Source organism: Elephantulus edwardii, unplaced genomic scaffold, assembly GCF_000299155.1.
Source record: "Elephantulus edwardii isolate Elephantulus edwardi_28Jun2011 unplaced genomic scaffold, EleEdw1.0 scaffold00437, whole genome shotgun sequence".
Lineage (NCBI taxonomy): Eukaryota > Metazoa > Chordata > Mammalia > Macroscelidea > Macroscelididae > Elephantulus > Elephantulus edwardii.
This window is the reverse complement of record NW_006400187.1, coordinates 60,217-80,498: the sequence shown is the minus strand read 5'-3', so window position 1 is coordinate 80,498 and position 20,282 is coordinate 60,217. Positions and strand designations below refer to the sequence as shown.

Below are 20,282 nucleotides of genomic sequence, written 5' to 3'. Positions count from 1 at the left end.
ATGTGAGAGCTCACTCAACTGCTACAACTGGTGAAAAACAGCTATAATAAAGCAACAATTGCTGTTGAGTCAATTCTAACTCATGTCAACCCCATGAGCATAGTAAGAGTTGAGTTGTGCTCCCAAGAGATTGCAAGGGCTAGTTGATGGATAGAGATCACCAGGCCTTTCCTCCACAGTGCCTCTGGATAAACTCAAACCCCCAACCTTTTAGTTAGGAGCTGAGAGTGTTAATCCAGAATTCAGTGCTGTTTTCCTTATTTACCTTTGAGAATGTCCTTTTTTAAAAAGGATCCATATTGTAGTCTCATGTGTCCTACTAAACATCATTAAAATATCCTAAGAATCTAGAATAAACCAGTTTTTATCTTATTTTAAAGATATTGCCAGATTCTAACTAATGGTTCCAACTACAAGAGAAAAAAGTATTTTGAATCATGAAAGCAAACAAGCTTTATGCTTCTCTTTCTATACTGATCTGATTTAGCTTAAGGAACTCATTCAGAGATTTTGTGTTTGGTAGGTACCTCTATGAATAGTAAATTAAAACCTTGCCCTATCCTGTGCCATCCGCACAATTTCCCACATGCACAAACCCATTGATACATTCACTGTCTATCTCATTGTGGGTTTTCCTCTCTTTCAATGATCATCTACATTTCCTAATATGAGGAATAATCTCTACTGGCAATACACCAAACATAGTTTGTGAGATGACATTTCACCATCTATGTCTCTAAGGAGCACCATGGTTGCACTTCCTCCAAGAAAGATTTGTTTGTTCTTTTGACAGTCTGTAATATATTAAACACTCTTCACCAAAAGCACGATTCAAAGTCATCAAATTATTTTTGGTCTTCCTTAGTCATTATTCAGCTTTAAGATACGCAGGAAGCAATTAAAAACACCATAGTTTGGATTAGGCACGCCTGAATCTTTAAACAGATATTCTTGCTCTTTAGTACTTTATAAGATGTCCCTGACAGCATCATATTTCCCCAATGCAGCATATCTTACATTTCCTGACTTGTACCCCCATGGATATTGATTGTGGATCCAAGTCAAATTAAATTATTAACATCAAATTTTCAACATCTGTCATGATATGGTACTGGATAAGGGTCTTGAACATATCATGGGCCACCAAGAAAACAAATAGGAGAGGATAAAAACCAAGTTTCTCCTTGGAGGCTAGAATTTTGAAGCTCTATCTCATATACTTCAGGCACAAGGAACCAATCCTTAGAAAAGGATATTATGCTTGGAAGGGTGGAGGGACAGCTCAGGAGAGGAAGACCCTGGATGAGATGGATTGATACAGTTGTAGGGCAGTGAGAGTAGGTGTATCAGAATCAGTGAGACTGGCTTAGGACATGGCAGGCTTCAGATCTGTTGTACATAGGGTTGCTATGAGTTGCAGGCAACTAGACAACACGTAACAACAACAACATCATGATGTTGCCTGTTGGTCCAGTGGTTGGGGATTTATTTTTGTTTTCTTTGTGTTGAGATGTAATCCTTATTTAAGGCCATAGACCATGATCTTTCTCAGTAAGTACTTTCCAGTTCCTGCAAGCCAGGTTGCAGGTAAGTCAGTCATCTGCAGGTAAATGCATTGAGATAGTAATTAGATGCGTGACTGCCATGGGTTAGAGAATGAGGGGAATGGGAAGTGATTGCCAATAGTACAGGTTTATTTTTTGGATAATACTTGATGATACTTGTACAAATTGTGGTTGTACTGAACCATGGGTTGGTAATTTTAAAAGACTTACACTTATTGAATTAAATCTCAAGTTTAAAGGGATCCCGCTGACCCATAAATCATTACTTGAAAGCAGTTTTCAGGACAGTGTCAGAGTACTGAGGAGAACATTTGTCCAAGTGTTTTTGACACTCTTTGAGATGCTTCTTGCTCTAAAATATAAAGAAGCCATGTTTTTTAAATAAGTTTTGAAGTCTTCACCTCAGTCAAAATAAAGGAAATATCTCAAATAAAAAAAAATAGGACCATTACTGAGGAGAGATATTTAAGGAGTAAGTAAAATGTGATGATACGTGGAGGGGAAATGACATTTTAATAATTTAGTGTGTCTCCACATCAACTAACCCCTTTCCAAACCTTAAATCTTTTCTTGGGTAATATTTCCAGGAAGCATTAAGTTTGTGGCTAGAATCTATGGATAATCTTTCCTAAAATGATTTTCTAAGACCCTCAAGTTGAATAATTTTTTAAGAATTGTGTCTTTCTGTTATCCTTCCAGGTGTTACCTCCAAACACAGGCTCTCTTCATATTGATAGAAATTGTACAGCTATATATTGCCATGAGCCAAGCAGTGATCTATACCATCCTTTCCAAAAGCGCGAGCAGCTGAGAGCTAGCAGGTACATCATGACGCACACGTCGGAGATTATTTGTGAGGTCATAGATCCCGAAGGAAACATTTTCCAGGTACAGTGTACCAATTTATATGAAGAGAGTGTCCATGACCTTTCTTTTAAGGTAGTTCACACTCACAATGTCCACAGAACTTTTTATCTAGTTGTCTTGGGATTAGTTATTCACTTACTGCCATTGTATTGGGCAAAACCTAATGAATGTCAGTTTCCCTTCTTTGATCCTCAAGAGTACTTCCAAGGAGGAGGTGTTTGCACAATAATGGCAAAGTTGAATAGCTGCAACAGACAGTATGATCAGCAAACCATATAATATAGTTCTTTCTAGTTCTTGACAGAAAAGTTTTCTGAACCCTCCCCTTGTCACTTAGTATCTTTCCAACAACATACACTTCTCATGTCTTACCTAACAGTTGTTGTGTTGTTATGTGTCATCAAGTCAATTGTGGCTCATAGACACTCTATGTACAACAGCCCTAAAACTTGCTCTAACCTGAGCCAACCTTACTGTCTCTGACACACCTACCACCCTTACTCCTATCACTGAGTCAATCCATCTCAATGAGGGTCTTCCCCTCCTGTGCTGTCCCTCCACTCTCCCAAGGATAATGTCCCTCTCTAAGGAATGGCCCATCCCTGCAACATGCCCAAAGTATGTCAGACAGAGCCTCAAAATCCTTGTCTTCAAGGAGCAGCCTGGTTTCACCCTCTCAGTACAATTACATATATCAGCTAGCAGGTAGTGATATATTTTTTTTAAATTTATTTAGAGTTATAATACAAACTTTGTGTCTCTAGCTTTGTCTTGGTATGCAAACAAATTCTGGTATGTCTTGTGTTCTTTTTATTAACTAAATCAAACTTTTTAAAAAATTTTATTATTATTTTTGGTGTGGACCGTCAAATCAGATCTGACTGGCACAGAAGATTATCCCTCCTTTTCCAGCAGAGCATCTTGTGGATTTGAACCATGTGCCTCTGGGATTGCAGTGCTGCTTCTTGTCACTAGGCCACCAGAGCTCCCTTAAATCAAACTTTTTGAAGCATGAGGTTGCTAACAAATTTCAATTTACAAATGGGTTTGAAATAGAAACAGAAAGGTCAAAGCCTTGCCCTCTGAAATGTCCAGTCCAAGCATACTCCATGCTTTGTCCCTCCTCCCAGACAACACTCCAGTAGTCTTTAGCTGGAGCCACACTTCTTTCTGAGGATCTACAAGTATCTTGACAGTTTTGATGGCCAGAACATTTCTTCTAATATTATCATTTTTTCTATAGGTCTTCATCTGTGAGTCCTAACTCTGCTTTTTGGATTTACACAATGTAAATATCTTTCGTGGGTTTATCTTTTAAATATTGTAAGATATAGTACGAATGACAAAACACTATACTCCTAGCCAAAATTAGCAGCTCGAGTCCCTCTGTGGGTACCTCAGAAGCCATGCCTAGTGATATGCTTCCAAAAGGCCATGGCCTTAAAACTTGAGGGAAAAGTTCTACTCTGCATACATGGGGTCACCATTAGTCCAAATCATCTCCCTGGAAACTGATAACATCAAATCTTATAAGTACATGAGTAATTAGAATTTTTGCCTTTCATTCAGGAGACCCAAGTTTTATACGCAGTCTCTGCACGCCATGTACAGTCACTACTTGTCTGCCAGTGGAGGTTTGGGTATTGCTATGATGGCGAATAGATTTCAATGGAGATACCAGATTAATACAGACTAGCTGGGGAAGCCTAGCAATTTACTTCCAAAACTCAGTTAATGAAACCTCTAAGGATCACAATGACTCCGTTCCATTGTACACAGGGTTACCATGAGTTAAAGGTTGGCTGGAAAGTAGCAAACAGCGTTATACGACTATCCTCTCCTTTGTGTGTCTAATTCCTTTAAGTGATACTCAGAGAATATGTTTTTGAGTCTTGAACCTATCCAAGTAACTTTCATCTGCCTTCAAAGATACCCGTTTGTTTCTCAGTTTCTTTTACATCCTAGGTGTGGATTTTAAGTACAAATCTGCTAATAATTTTAACTTTTATTAATTATTTTATTTATTAATGTAGTCTATAGTTAGTGAAAGTAAGTAGAAAGAAAGATGACGTCCCTGATGCTGGATATACCAAAAGATTACCAGCTTTCTCAAATTGTACCAGCAGTAAGTATGCCTTATAACATTGTACAACATTGTTTTTCTTTGGGCTCTTTTTATACTTTGTCCCTTTAGGTCATGGCTGATGGGACTACATCAACTATGTTACCAGAACAAAACTTCGAAGAGGATTTAAGTTCAAACAATGAGGGCTATGATAGTCTATCATCTTCTCACCTCCAGAAGAATCATCTGCAAATCTATGGTGAACATGTCCCCAGGTAATTAATAATAATGAAACCTTTAAGAATTCTAAATTGAAAAATGTTTTAACAGAATATTTCAGATGATTAGATTTTTTTTTCTTCTTTCTTTCTTCCAACAGATTTTTTATTGTCTATGCTGATGGATCAGGAGTGGAACTTCTTCGAGACAGTGACATAGAAGAGTTTCTATCTTTGGCATATGGAGAATCCATGACTCTAGTTCGTCAAGAGCCAGTACAGGAACAGCCAGGTAGAGCATCCACTGTCTCCCTTTCTGAAAGTCACTGTAACCCTTCATCAACTCTCATCCTCCTTACTATCCAATCCATCATCTCTACTTCCCTCACCCTGTTCATTTTTATCTTTCAGAGATAGCCTTAGAGATAACCTTAGAGATAGCCTTTGTAAGTTCATCAATACTTTGAAAGTATTGCCTTGATGACATTTAATACAATGGGAAGGTTCATGTGATATGTAGGTTAAAGTACCAACTCAAATAGCTATAAATAAGCTATATTTATAGGACTCTTAATGCTGTATTAATCTATTTTAACAAAATGAGTATACCTGGAACTTATGAAGATGTACTACTTTAAGTAAGAACAATTAGTATACATAATAATATGTGTATTTAAATATATATATTTAAATACACATATATAAATATACATAAATATGTCTATATATAAATATACATAAATATATACCTGCATGTTATCTGTGTACAACAAACGATGTGTTGTATATGTGCCTATTTTTATCTGCTGTATTTGATGGGAGAGATTTCGAGTGCATTCATGAATACACATGCATCTCTGGGTATGTACAACTTTTAGCATCTCAGTCTACAAGCACTATGTAATACACCATTCTTAGTGAAAATGCCTCCTGCTTGCTATGTAGGGAATTTATGAAATTATAGGAGACTAGACAGCTCTGATGGCCTAGGAGTAAGAAGCTGCACTGTAATCCCAAAGGCACACAGTTCATATCCACCAGACACTCCATAAGAAAAGGATGAGCAATCACTTCCCGGGCAGTTTACTGCTTCTGTAGACCCACTGGAGGGTCAGCAATGGATCAGCTCAGACTCAACAGCAAAAATAATAGCAACAATAACAATATGAGAATCAGAATTCATTTCAAAATGTTCTGTCAATCATTTAACTAATTACCACTTGGCAACACACTATATGCCAAACACTGACTGATTATTAGGAATACAATGGAAAATTAAGACAGGAATAAAGCCTGCTTTCATGAAGCTTCCAGTTTATTACACTAAACAAATATCAACTAAATAGTCAAACAAATAGCAATATAATTGTTAATTGGGATAAAGTAAGGTTTATTAAGAAAGGAATATGATTCTAACAGATAAACCTAAAAAATTCAAGAAAGCGTACTCAAAAACTCTTGAACCAAGAGCTGGTAGATGAGTAGTTAAGTAAGACAAAGGAGAGATCTGTCACTGAAGTGAGAGTATATGTGAGGAAGCATAAAATATTCAGAGACTATAAAAGGGAAGGCAGGGAACGGTAGCTGAGGCACAGGGCGAAAGAAAAGTGCAGGTTCAGTAAGGGGGCTAGAAAATAGTAATAATTTCTGGTTTTCATAAAAGACAGTGGGAAGCCAAAGGTGAGCTTTAATAATCGTTATGTGCCGTTAAGTCACCTGCGTCCTATAGCGACCCTATGTACAGCAGTTCTGAACCCTGTCCTGAGCCAGTCACTAATTCTTACACACCAACCCCCACTGCCCCAGTCATTGGATCAATCCATCTCAACCTGGATCTTCCTCTCCTGCGCTATCCCTCCATCCTTCCAAGCACGATGTTCTTCTCCAAGCACCGGTTCCTCCTGGTCACGTGCCCGAAGTATGTGAGAGAGAGCTTCAAAATTCCAGCCTCCAAGGAGAAACCCAGTTTCCAGGGCATTTTCCTTCACAGAAGAAATAAAAATAGAAAAGCTCTTAGCTTCGGTAATCCAAAACAAGATCTTAAAGATGATGTTGCCTTGCTCTGGGGTTGTTACTGTTTACTGTCAAGTCAAAACAGGCTGAACCTCCAATGAGTTTTCAGAGGTAGTACATCACAGGTAATGAAAGTATTCCTCTTACAATCAACAGATCGAGTAGAGAAATGTTTGATGGTGAAAGTAATAGTCTTGGTTATAGGAAGGATGTTGTTGTTGAATGACAGTGGGATGTTAGTGTATGATCCGAAGTAGTCAAAATCCAGCCTCTAGATGGAGTTGTGGTTACAAACTTCATTCTTCTTACTTAGATTGTAAGGTTCTTAAGCATAACTACTATGTCTCGCTTATATTCTTGTATAGAAGGAACTTCAAAAAATATTGAATTTGAAGGAAAAATATTTTAATTCCTCAGAATAACTCTGATAAAAAAATTATTTTTCAAATAACTCTCTCTGAATTAGGTGCCCTGAGCATCACTGTCCTTCGTCCTTTTCATGAGATATCACCATGGATAATGAAGAAGAAATTAGACACAATTGTTCCCCCTAATCTCCAATCAAGGACATGGGAGACATTCCCCTCGGTTGAGGTATCCATTTCTCTACTGTAATGGCATTCTAAATGCTTATTTACCCATCAGTAAGCCAGAGTGCCAGAGTATCAGATATTATCTCATGCATTCAAAAATTTTCATCCTCATGTAAAATTGTGATGGATTGAAGGAGTTCTATAAGTAAAGATTTTAACATTTTTGTAGATATGTTGATCAAATTTTAGGGACTATTTCACAATTTATTCTCAGTTTTGTTAGGTGTTTTGTTGTTATTGTTCTATCTTGTGAGCTTAAAGATCTTCCTGTAATTTGAAACAGCCACTCTTAGTTTTCCATTTCTCTGATCTTGGAATAATCAGTGTTATGCATCATGGAACTCTTCTTTCTGATATTCCATTTTAGTTCTTTCACTCTAGCTGGGCCTTGGACACAGAATAAGAATTTAAAATGAAGTTCATTGGGCATGCTTCACGACAATAGCGCACAACAGCACACCGCTCCTGAAATAAGGAGAACCTCAAGATTTCTTATGGCAAAATTTCTGAGAGTAAGAGACATCCTTAAACTAGGTGATTTCAAATGTGTTGCAAATTCATAAAATGATTTCTTTCCCAAAGACTCTCTCTAGATCAAAATGAACATGAGTTTAAAAATCTCTGTATTTCTTAGTTAAATCAATGTTTTAGACTACCTATGAATTAGGAAACAATTCCATGCATTTGGCACAAACTTGACTGAACTGTATATGTATGGGCTTACATAACACTACTGTACATGTAACTTGCTGGGCGATCACACAATAGGATTTACAAATTGCCAGCTCTAGTGATTTCATGGTAAGGAATTTCTGCCAACCCAAAAGTATATAGTTCAAATCCACCAGCCCCTTGGCAGGAAAAGGATGGGCAGTCTCTTCCCTTGTGATTTATTGCCTCTGAAAAAAACCTCTGGAGGGTCAGCTATGAGTTGGTTCTGACTCAATGGTATTCAACAGTTCTTTGTAACATATATAAAGAAGACACCCAATACAATTATCAACTTTTTCTTTACCTTTTATGGAACTTTCTGAGAATAGTGATCATATATTTGGTTTTCAACTTTGTATTCCCTAATATATGGCTCCTAAGAAAATGAGGATGCTTTAGGAGAGGACAAGATTTAGATCCATTGTTCATAAGTCACTATGAGTTGTTGTCAATTCAATGGCACCTAGCAATAACAGTAGTTACACAGTAAGTACTTAGTTTTTAAAAAATGATATCTAGAGTTAAAATATTATCATTTCTTTGTTGCATGTTTTATTTTGTTAACAGAAAAAAACCCCAGGACCTCCATTTGGTACTCAGATTTGGAAAGGTCTTTGCATTGGGTCCACACAGCTAGTAAGTGCCCCAGCCCCCATACTCAAGAATCCCAGTATACTCCAGGTTCGCCAGTTCATCCAACATGAGGTCATACAAAATGAGCTGAAGCTGATGCTGCAGATCTCCCTCAAGGTAATAAAATGCTGAGAAACCTGAAATTATGCAATTGTACTATTTCTATCTAAAGGCATGTTGACCTGACAGAGGTTAGAAGGTTGAGAAGTAAAAAATATGTAATGCTTTCCATAATTTCTATGGAACATCGAGGGATTGAAAGGACATTGAGCAGATAAGTAACTTCTACATGTGATTGCTAGGTAGAGTTCCCCTTCATTCTCATTATGTGACCCTTGAAAAAGATAGAAACAAAAATTAATCTCACAATTTCCTATGAAAGAAAAAGATTATTCAGAGAAAAAGTCTGAATATTTGTAAATGCATATTTAATTATGTAACTATAACATCTCATTCTCTAGTTGGTTAACTTTCTCAGAACTGAAAATCATTATGTGTTCTTTCATATGCCCACCACCCAGTGTAGATAAGGGAATCATCAATTTTTTATTTTTTTAGAAAAAGTAAAGTGTATGTCTCTTGGAAGCAAAAAAGAATGGAGGAAGCAACTTATAGACCAAATCATAAATATCAGACCTGGAAAGGACCCTAGAAATCATTTCACTGAATTCTGCCCACTTAATTGATGAAGAAACTGAAGCATAGAGTTATAAAGAAAGCCTCATTGTGGTCCACATACATTTTTATCATTGAATACTGCTTAAGGCTTTGTTTTTGTGTTTTATTGATCTTTTGCTTTACTGACATATTAAGGAAAATACTGTGGAGATTGCTTGAGCAGTAACTGTTGTTGTTATTATGTGTAGGAGTCTACTTGCATGTAATGTTTGTGATATTGTTCAATAATTTCCACTCTGTTCGATCCTTTTTTTTTTAATAGGAATAAATATAGATCTCTTCCAGTCAGTTGGCCGAGTAGTTAGTTGTCCTCTAGATTTCTTGGCACAACTTGGTGATCACGTCCAAGGCTACATCTCTTTGTTTAAATATGTTGATTGGTATGCCTTCAATTCCTCAGGCTTTGTTTTTTTTGCCAATTCCTTCAGAACTTGAACTTCTTCCTTCATCACCATTGCCTCTTGATCAAATATTGTTTCTTGAAATTCTTCTGAGTCAACCAATTATTTTTAGTGTAGTGACTCTATGTACTCCTTCCATCTTCTTTGGATGCTTTCTGGATCATTTAATATTCTGTCCATAGCAATTTTAAATATTGCAACTTGTAACTTAAATTTGTTCTTTAGTTCCTTCAGATGGGTGAGGATAGGTGGGGGTGGCAAGGTGGTGGCATTAATCATAGGGTCACACAATTTGACAGGTGAAGGGATGAGTGGATAAACGAAGTGGAAAAGATCCAGTGTGAAGAATAATGTATAAGAAAGTACTATAAAATAAAAAATTGTATTTAAAAACTAAAAAGAAATACCAAGTGAGTTCATCCCATTTGATTTTCTAACTCCAGCTCTTTGCATGTTTCACTATGATACCTTGGTTGTCTTCCTGAGTTGCCCTTTAAAATCTTCTGTTCAGCTCCTTAACTTCCTACATTATTTCCTTTGCTTTGGCTTCTCAGCCTGATACAGCAAAGTGAGCTTCTATACCTTTTGTCTCTCTGTAATATTTAAGATTGATCATGACTGTTTTGGTGTCTTTCACTACTTTAGTCCTGAGGGTTTTTTTTGTTTCATTCTATTCATCTAGGATTACATAAACCATATCTTGAAGAAAGAAGATGAGCTACAGGAAATGAGAGTGAAAGATTCCAGAACGGAGGAGGAGAGAGGCAACGCTGCAGATCTCCTTAAGTTAGTCATGGTGAGAGACAAAGATTTTCTATAAGCTAATATTTTTAAACGTGTTCCAGTATTAGATGTTTCGGTGCAAATTATAAGTAACAACTATTTCTTCCACTGCTCTGAAACTTTTGTTCTCTCCTTCAATTTTCCATTTTTGCAGAAATCTATTTCCTAATACATTGAATGTACAAAATGCTTTTAAAGTTTTCTTTTAGTCATAAATAAGTCTGAAGGGCTTTAATAATGTGTGCTGTCTTTGGAGAAAGTAAATTCTCTGAAATGTGGATAAATGAAATGGGGCAAGAAAAAGGGATGTCCTCAACTTAAAGTTATTTCTACTTTTCAACAATTTTTTCTTAGTGAAGACTTATTAAAGAGAAATCAAATAAATTTTATATTGGCATTAAGGATCTAATTAATTTTATAGTAATTTCCATAAAAGATAGAAATGAATTTTATGTGTAATGTAATACTCACATGAAATAATTGTATTTTCATTTCAGTCTTTCCCCAAAACAGAGAAAACTACAAAAATTCATACTACTGAAGGTAACTGGCTATTAATATATTTTTAAATATATTTATAAATATTAAGAAAACAAACTTATACTGTTTAATAAGTCATCTTCTCATCTAATAGCAAAGCACTATGGATGTATCTATGTTCTGATGTTGCCTATAATGTAGTACAATGGTTTAGAAGCTTGATTCTGTCTACATCATGGGTTACTTAGCCATACAATTACTCTAATCCATCCGTTACTTTAATCTGTTACATGATAAAAGTTCACATTTGCTTTTCTATTCATTTCAATGAGTTAGAATATAACTAAACTTATCTTCTAAAGAAGGAAAAAGCAAGGAATACATATATACACTGAACTAAAACAACCACAGAATTAGCAAAGCCTTGCATATTTTAGGGAATTCTGGTGCCCTGCTGTTAGGACCTAAGCTGCCAACTCAAAGGTACATGGTTTGGATCCGTCAGCTATTTGGCACACAATGTCCTCCTTTCAATTTGTTGCCTCTAAAACTTTCTGAAGTGTCAGATATGAGTTTGCTCTGATTTGATGTTACATAACAATAACAACAACAACAGTATGTTCTGCAAACTGTCGGTTAGGCCTTTTACTCTTGGTTGTCATTCAAAGAATATTTACTTGAGAATATGCACAACCTCAATAAATTAGGTCAGTGGTTTTGTGGCCCAGAGCTGGCAGAGAGTAAAGGTTTTTTGTTTGGTTTTGGCCATTTGACAAACTTCATTTGACATCTGGCGCCACGGGCTTCATTAGACCTGCATATGTTTGGTTGTACCCTCTACAATGTCAGCTTTCATAGTTGCTTTTGTTGTTATTATTGTTGTTTTTATATAATGTGCTTTTTTAAAAATTTTTAACATACTGCATTACCATTTGGTGACATTTAATCAACATGATTAATGGATGCCTTTTTCAGAATGACCATGACAGAGAACCCATCACAACCTCCAATATCTCTCTCTTATACCCAGTATTAGAAGTTACTTGGGTGGCCTCTCTCGTAGCATTGTCAGAATTAGTAAGTAAAAATATATCAAATTCAAACTCTAAATCATTGTGGTCACATCAGAACTGACTCATAGCTGACTCCTCAGAGGGTTTTCAGAGGGTGTAAATTGCTTGGGAAGAAATTCCCCATCTTTCTCTGGTGGCCAGTTCCACAGAGATATGCACTGCTAATCCAAAGGTGGCACTTCTTTGGCAATTCAAATCCTCTTGTAGTTCCAAGGGGAAAAGATGGTCATTCTCCTGTGTGATTTACAGCCTCCCAAAAACCCAATGGATGATCAATTATGAGTCAGTTCTGACTCAACAGCAAAAAGTATTAATTTGAAGACTACATTGGGTTATTGATGCCTTTGAACTGTAGTTCTGGGGAAGAGTATTGAGGGTACCATGGACTGCTAGGAAAACAAACAGATTCATCCTGGAAAGGGTTAAACCGGGCGGTTTCTTGGAGGCAAGGATTCTGAGGCTCCGTCTAACATACTTTGGACATGTTGTAAGGAGGGACTGGTCCTTGGAGAGGGACATCATGCTTGGTAGGATGAAGGGACAGTACAGGAGGGGAAGGCCCTCTATGAGGTGGATTGATTCAGTGACTGGGATAATCGAGATGAATGTGTCAGAGACAGTACAATTGGCACAGGACAGAGCAGAGTTTAGGGCTGTTGTACATAGGGTCGCTATGAGTCGCAGGCAACTCAACGGCACATAACAACAACACATCGGGTCATTTAAATCTGTCAGAAAAAGCATAAATAATTTGTGCAGAAAATTCCATTAAATATGTGAAACATACTTTATTAAAAAGGTATCTCTTTCTTATGGAAATTCAAAGTTAACTAGATCCTCTGTATTTTATCTGGTAACCCTACTTATGAGCATTTGAATTTGTAAGCTTTGTCCAAGAGAACAGTTGCTACCAAGATAAACAAGATGTCACTCAATAGTGAAGGACAAAATAAATAAACAAATAAAGCAAAAATAGATAAACAGATGCAGGAGACAATCATCCACATGTTTATAGCTGCTTCTGGCATATTACTTGTAGTGATCTTAAGTCAACATTTTCCAAGATATTTTCTTTCTTTCTTTTTTTTTTTTATTGTGAAAAACATGTATGAGGATACAAGGGTTAGGAGCAGAGAGAGGATGGGCAGGGATGAAATCACAGGGCTGCACAGTTTGGTGGGTGGGGGGAGTAGGTGAAGGAAATGAGAAAGATACATTGGGGACCGGAAGAGACAGGGTAATAGTAAGCATATTCTAAAGATTTTTTTTTAATAAAGAAATTGTCTTATTCACTTGTGGGTTTCTCATTTGGGAATGGGGCACAGACTTTCTGGCTTCTTCATGCTGAACAGGGGCGTTGATGTGAAGGGGAAAAGGGAGCCCACTTTAACACCTTAACCAGTGGTCCTGGGGTTGAAGCCACATGACTTCTTGTTCAGTTACAAAATATTTTCCTGACATTTACTGCCCTCTGGACTGCAAAGTGTTTACCAAGGTGGGTCCAGTGGGAATGGTTAGCTGAACCCTGAGGCTCCATCCTCTTTTGCTTCCTTAGTTGGCAGTTATATTTCCCTCTTGTCTCTGGAACAGGGGTCAGGGCCCAGGCCTGGAGTAAAACTCAGTGTAAGGTTACCTATAGGAAAGGGAGAAAACCTAGAGAGAACAAATTTGTGAGTTACAAATAGAAGGGGTGCTGGGGGAGAAGGTGGAGGAAAATGCCTTAGATAAAATTCTTTGTATATCCTAGAGAGTTTTCCCCAGTGACTTGAAGGCGCTTCTCAGGGGCTGGACAGCACACCTCAAGGACCAGGTGGTTCACCCTGAGCACAGCTCAGCTCACCCCAGGGGCCAGATGACTCTCCCCAGGGTCTGGACAGCACACCTAGAGGGCTGGACAGCTCACCCCGAGGGCCGAATGGCTCACCCCAAGGGCTGAACGGCTCTCTCCCCGAAGGCCAGATGACACACACTGGGGGGCCGGTTGGCTCATCCCTGGGGGCCAGAAGGCACACTCCGGGGGCCAGGCAGCATACCCTGTGGTCCAGGCAACACACTCCCCTACCAGAGCCCCCCCCAGAGGTTGGCCAGGGACAGTACCCCCAATTCTTGCACCACCACTATTCCTCCTTCCCCTCCACCAAGTGGTCAGCCTGCAATTTGAAGTAGGCATCACTACCCTTTACAAATGGAGAAGGGGCTTTGAGAGCAGTGAACAGACCCTCCCTAGGTCTAAACAGTTCTCGGCAGCAGTAGTCAAGAAATCAATAGATGTTGTGTACTGAGGAGATCTGCCATCTCAGATATGGCATTGAGAAATGCTGTCAAGTCATAGACAACTCACAGCCACCCTATGAATGAAAGACCTGAACACTTGTACAACTTTCATTATTTCCCTAAGTTCATAGAGTTTCTAGAGGCAAGCTATTTTGGAAGTGGATGCCATTCATGCTTTCAAGCCTGTTCCAATTGGGGAGCTCCACTAGACACTGTCCACCATGGGTAACCATTATCGCATCTGTCATGTCAGTGTCACGGTGCTTAGTTAGCCTCACAGCAACCACGAGTCACCTCTGTATGGCCTATTGGCAGAGCAGTGATATATACTTAGAAGAGTGTTTGGCCGAAAATAATAAAAATTGGGCCTGAGGGCCACAGTTTAAAATCTCCAGCCTTTGGTTTGTTAGCACAGCTTTCTATCCACTAGGCCCACTGAGACCTCTCTATGGCTCACAACAATTCTATGAACCCCAAATCTAGTCCTTGCCCTATCCTCACCATCTCCACAATCCGAGACATACTCAAGCCCATTGCTACAGACACCGTATCAATCCATTGCATTGATGATCTTTTTCTCTGACCTGTCCAAGGAAATCTTTTCTGACAGTGAGATGTTTTCCCATACCAAGTCTTCCACCTTCACCGCTGGCCCCCTTCCTGCCTTGGGGGCCTATGGCTCCTGGCATCCACAGCCACCGGCCGTGTAAGGGGTCTCTCATACCAACAGTGGAGCCCAGTACCAGCCATCCATTCTAGGCTAGGGGATCTGTGGGCTCTGGCCACAGTGGCACTGTGGGTTCACAGCAGACAGACTCGGCAGCAGGTAACAGGCAGAAGTGGGACTCACCATGTTCCTTCGAGAATCCCTGTCCCCTTGATGTTGAGCTTCAGTCCACATTGATGACCAGCAGTCAACAGCTTGGCTGTTTGGGTATATATAAGTTGTGTGGCCTGTTTCAATGTTGCTTGCCAGGCCTCCTGCTCCTCAAGCTGTATCTCTTGCCACTGCCATCTTGGTTCCAAGAATTTATTTTAGAATAAGTTTATTCTGTGGCAGCATGGAGGTTCCATCGTACCAGCTTTGGGGCCTGGTGCTTGACATTCATCCTAGGTGAGGGGATTCCCCGGGGTCCAGCCACTAAGGCCCCATGGAGCTAAGGCAGCAGCATGGGCTTGGCAGTAGGGGTCTGGGAGCCATGGAACTCACCCATTCTTTTTTGGGAATCTTTGTTCTTTTGATGTTGAGCCTCGATATATCTTGAAGACCAGTAATCAACTGTTTAATTGTTCAATTATCAATAAACTGAGAACTGTGGGGGGGGGAGGGGACATGGTGGCCCCTTTATATGCAGTTTGCTATTCCTGAAGCTCCTTACCTTGTTTCCTCCACTGCTGCCATCTTGGTTCCCCCCAAAGTATTTTCTAATATCAGATTAAAAGATAGAGCCACCAAAGAAGTGTTTTGGTTAAGTCTGGATAAAATCAAGATGGGTAATAAAGTAAGATTGATTGAGTATAACTGCAGTTGCTTAAAAACCACATACATGTCTTTTCCTGTGAGCGGCTTCAGGTAATCTCACAACATGGTTTGCTACTCGCTTGACCCGGAGAACCCCACAAAATCATGCAAATCAAGAGGCTCAAATCTCCGGGTTCATTTTAAGAACACCAGAGAAACTGCCTAGGCCATCAAGGGTATGCATATCCGGAAAGCCACGAAGTATCTGAAAGATGTCACTTTGCAAAAGCAGTGTGTGCCCTTCTGACGATACAACGGTGGAGTTGGTAGGTGTGCCCAGGCCAAACAGAGGGGTTGGACACACTGTTGGTGGCCCAAAAAGAGTGCCGAGTTTTTGCTGCATATGCTTAAAAACGCCGAAAGTAATGCTGAACTTAAGTGTTTAGATGTTGGTTCTCTGGTCATTGCGCATATCCAGGTGAACAAAGCGCTCAAGATGCACCGCCGCACGTACAGAGCTCATGGTCGGATTAACCCCTACATAGGCTCCCCCTGCCATATTGAGATGATCCTTACTGAAAAGGAACAGACTGTTCCTAAACCAGAAGAGGAGGTTGCCCAGAGGAAAAAGATCTCCCAGAAGAAACTGAAGAAACAAAAATTTATGGCTTGATAATAAATTTGGCATCAAATAAAATGAAAATAACTTAAAAAAAAAAAAACAACAAAAACCACATACATGTAAGAGTACAAAAAGTCTTCCAGTAACACAATGTATTCAAGCTTGTATAAATCCATCTTTCTTGGGGTCATTTAACCATGAGACAGGCACCTTTTTATGTTCTTAATCTTCTGTTAACAACCTATACTGACCATGTTCTGCAGAATAAACTCTGATAATAAATAGTGCTTGAACGATTTGATCATTGTAGTACATTCATATCCCTAGATTCAGGAGTTAGCAAGTGCTTGGAAAAAACTATTTCCATGAATGTGTTTAAATTTTTAAAGTTTTGATGCTTCGGGTATGACAAAATTCAGTTAAGTAGAACACTGCTTCCCCTAAATAATGAAGTGTTACTACAATCTGCACTTTGATGTCAGTTCTCTGATTGGATATTTCTGTAAGTCCTCTGTATGACTGTTTTGCACCATGGTCATGGAAATTCCAGTAAATAAAGGCTCTTAAACAATTCAACAAGAGTTCAAAATAAGAAATATATCATTGAAAAGAGGACAAAGGAGGTGGGAAGGTATGTAATTGTACAACAGTGAATAAATATTTTTTTTAAAAATGTGAATAGGGCAGGTGGAAGGGAGGGTGAAGAGGTAAAATATGCAACAATTAATGAATGAATGGAAATCTAACTTCTTTGTAAATGTTTGTTAAGATCACAATTAAAATAAAATTTTATTTTAAAAAAGAATAATTCCAATAAGTAACTAAGTACTGAGTACATTTTGTGTTTTTATAAAGAGTAGTGAGGCTAAAAGTTAAACGTGTCTATTTTTAAAGTTGCAGCCCACCTAGTCAATTTATACAAGCAGTATTTGGATAAAACTCCGGAGTGTTTACCAGAATCGCTTACTAGTGATTTGTTTGAAAAACAATGGAGGTAAGATGACCCAGTAATATATCCAAGTTAGTATTAAGCATACTGTGTGTTTAGGAAACAGAGAACTGCAGGGTGCTTCCTGTGGGTGATTGAATCATTGCTCCCAGTCCATTATCTCCTGTACCATTTATTGCACAGTGATGCTCTTTGACTTGTGTGTGGACTGAGAGGGTTGTGCCTTTCCCACTTCTCTCATACTTTACTTTCCTCTCACTTAGGTATGTTGAAAATAAAATGCACTGGAATGCAAAGATTCAGCAAAAGAGGTAACTCTACCCTGCAGTATTCACAAATAATTGAAAGGCTTTCACTGTAGAGGCAGAGAATCTTAAAGGAAGATAATCTGTAAGGGCCTACAATCCTGGCTCTCAACTGTTATTTGAATATATTCTCTAACTTTTCTGCAAAGTGATTCTTCAGCTGCAGAATGACTGTCACTATCCCTTGAGCTAGTCCATTTGACTATTGGTAGATTCTCTTAAACTACTCTGTAATTGGGGCATTCTAAGAGATTATGTAGAACATGGAGGTATGTAAACATTCTTAAAATTCACATGAAGAATGTGCTCTAAATGTTATCCAGTTTGGTCTCCTTTCAATCCTTCCTGAGGATTCCAGCCTCAGATCACACGCTGTAAAGAAAATACAAATATATGTATAACATATGTTGTTGTTGTTATGTATTATCGAGTCACCTGTGACTATGTACAACAGCCCTAAACCTTGCTCGATCCTGTGCCAATCTTACTGTCTCCGACACACCTATACCCATTGCCTCAGTAACTGAAACAATCCATCTCATCGAGGGTCATACAAAAACAACCAAAAAAAACAAAAAAAAAACCAACAAACCCACAACAAAAAAACTTGCCTCTGTGTTAGAATTAACTCATAACTGGCTCTCCATTGAGTTTTCTAGACTGTAAATTATATGAGGCAAGACTGCCAACTTTACTCTCTCCAAGCCGTTTGTGGATTGAACTGCCAGAGAAGCACAGCCTTTGAACTGGCAACACAACTCCCTATGGACTGCGCCACCTGAACTCCTGGTTGAGTATATAGAAGTGTGCATATTGTACTATTATTAGGGAGCTCTGGTGGCATCAACATAGGAAGTTGTACTGCTAACCTAACCCAAAAGTGGTGTTCTGTGATGAGGTCTCTTCAGCCCTCACAGTAAATAACTTGATTAGCAGAGATAGTTTTCAAGAACACGGCTTGGAGTCAGGCAGCCTGAGTTTTCATGTAGATTCTGACTCTTAGGTACTATATGCTTTGTTGTTGTTATGTGTCTTTAAATTGGAAATGACTCATAGCTGACCCTAAAGCAGATTTTCAGAGGCAGTAAATTATATGGGAGAAGCTTGCCCATCTTTCTCCTATGGGACAAGTGGTGGATTGACACTGTGTGGTGGAGTTGAATGATTCTGGTAAATACTTTGACGTTTTGCCAAGATTGCTTGTATAAATTGGATAGATGGTCTTCAACTTCAAAAACAGATACATTTAATGGTTAGTCTTTGGGTTGGAAGCGCAGCTCCATATCTCTAGACCACCAGAGTTCCCTGTTTGTTTAGGATAAGCTATTTAACCTTCTAAGTCTTGAATATTTTTGACCAGCAAAATGGGAAAAAAAATAGTATTCCATAAGGTTGCAAGAATTATTCTAAGATTAAAAGCAAAGCACTTCGAAGTTTCTGTCAGGCAATAAGCACTTACTTACAAATAGTAACTGTTACGTGTCTGGAGATGACTACAACTCATAATGACCCTATGAACAAAGACTGTGAACCTTGTGCTGTCCTGAGCCAACCTCCCCATCTCTGACACCTCTGACCTAACCTCATTACCGCAGTCACGGTATCAAATCTATCTTTTCAAGGATCATCCTCTCTTACACTGACCTTTTATCCTCTCAAGCATGATGTCCTTCTTCAAGGACTGGCCATTCCTGACAACATGCCCAAAGTACGTGAGCCACAGTTTCACCATCCTTGCCCCAAGGAACACCCTGGTTTCACTTTCACAAGCAGGACAATCCTCTTTGTGCTCTTTCACAGAATGTTCCATACTCTTCTTCAGCACAACTCAAAAGCTTACACAGTAGAATTTAAATGTTGTTGTGTACCGTAGAGTCAGAACCAACCCATAGCTGACCCTCCACTGGCTTTTCAGAAGTAGTTTATTGCCCATCCTTCTCCTGTGACACAGCTGGTGGTCTTGAACTGTGTGCCTTTGAGACTGGGGTGCAGCTTCTTGCCACTAGGCCACCAGAGCTCCCTGAGAGTAGAATTAAAAAAACAAAACCCAAAAAACAAAAAACCATTAAATAATTGTTGTTAGGTACCATTGAGTCAAGTAAGACTCATAACAACCCTGTAGAATAATTAAAATTAAATTAGGTTGCAGTGTAGAGAAAACTAAAAAAAAAAAAAAAAAAGTAACTTAAAGGAAAGGAATTTATTGTGGCACCAATCTTTGGAAAAAGACTTCGTGCTTTGAAAACTAGAAGGTCAGCAAAGGAGAAGAAGGCCTTCAACAAGATAAGTTGATGGCAATAATGGATTTGAGAGTGACAGAGATTGTGAGAACGGCATAGGAGAGGGTTCGGCTTCAGTCTGAGTCCCATGTTGTTGTTGTTATGTGCTGTCGAGTCATTGGCGACTCATAGCGACCCTATGCACAACGGCCCTAAACCCTGCTCTATCCTGCGCCAACCACACTGCCTCTGACACACCCATCCTAATTACCCCAGTCACTGAATCAATCGATTTCATACAGGGTCTTCCCCTCCTACACCGTCCCTCCACTCTCCCAAGCATGATGTCCCTCTCCAAGGACCCGTCCCTC

The 20,282-nt window shown here is 38.9% G+C and overlaps 1 protein-coding gene across 1 annotated transcript in view; it reads left to right on the top strand.

Moving 5' to 3' along the window:
• SPAG17 (sperm associated antigen 17) overlaps positions 1-20,282 on the top strand; it is a 395,169-nt gene that overhangs the window by 324,164 nt on the left and 50,723 nt on the right. Inside the window, exons 32-39 of the mRNA XM_006902657.1 lie at positions 2,265-2,453; positions 4,627-4,772; positions 4,877-5,007; positions 7,195-7,322; positions 8,600-8,782; positions 10,427-10,540; positions 11,025-11,070; positions 17,333-17,432. Coding sequence (XP_006902719.1) covers positions 2,265-2,453; positions 4,627-4,772; positions 4,877-5,007; positions 7,195-7,322; positions 8,600-8,782; positions 10,427-10,540; positions 11,025-11,070; positions 17,333-17,432 — 1,037 coding nt within the window. The remainder of the gene's footprint in view (positions 1-2,264; positions 2,454-4,626; positions 4,773-4,876; positions 5,008-7,194; positions 7,323-8,599; positions 8,783-10,426; positions 10,541-11,024; positions 11,071-17,332; positions 17,433-20,282) is intronic.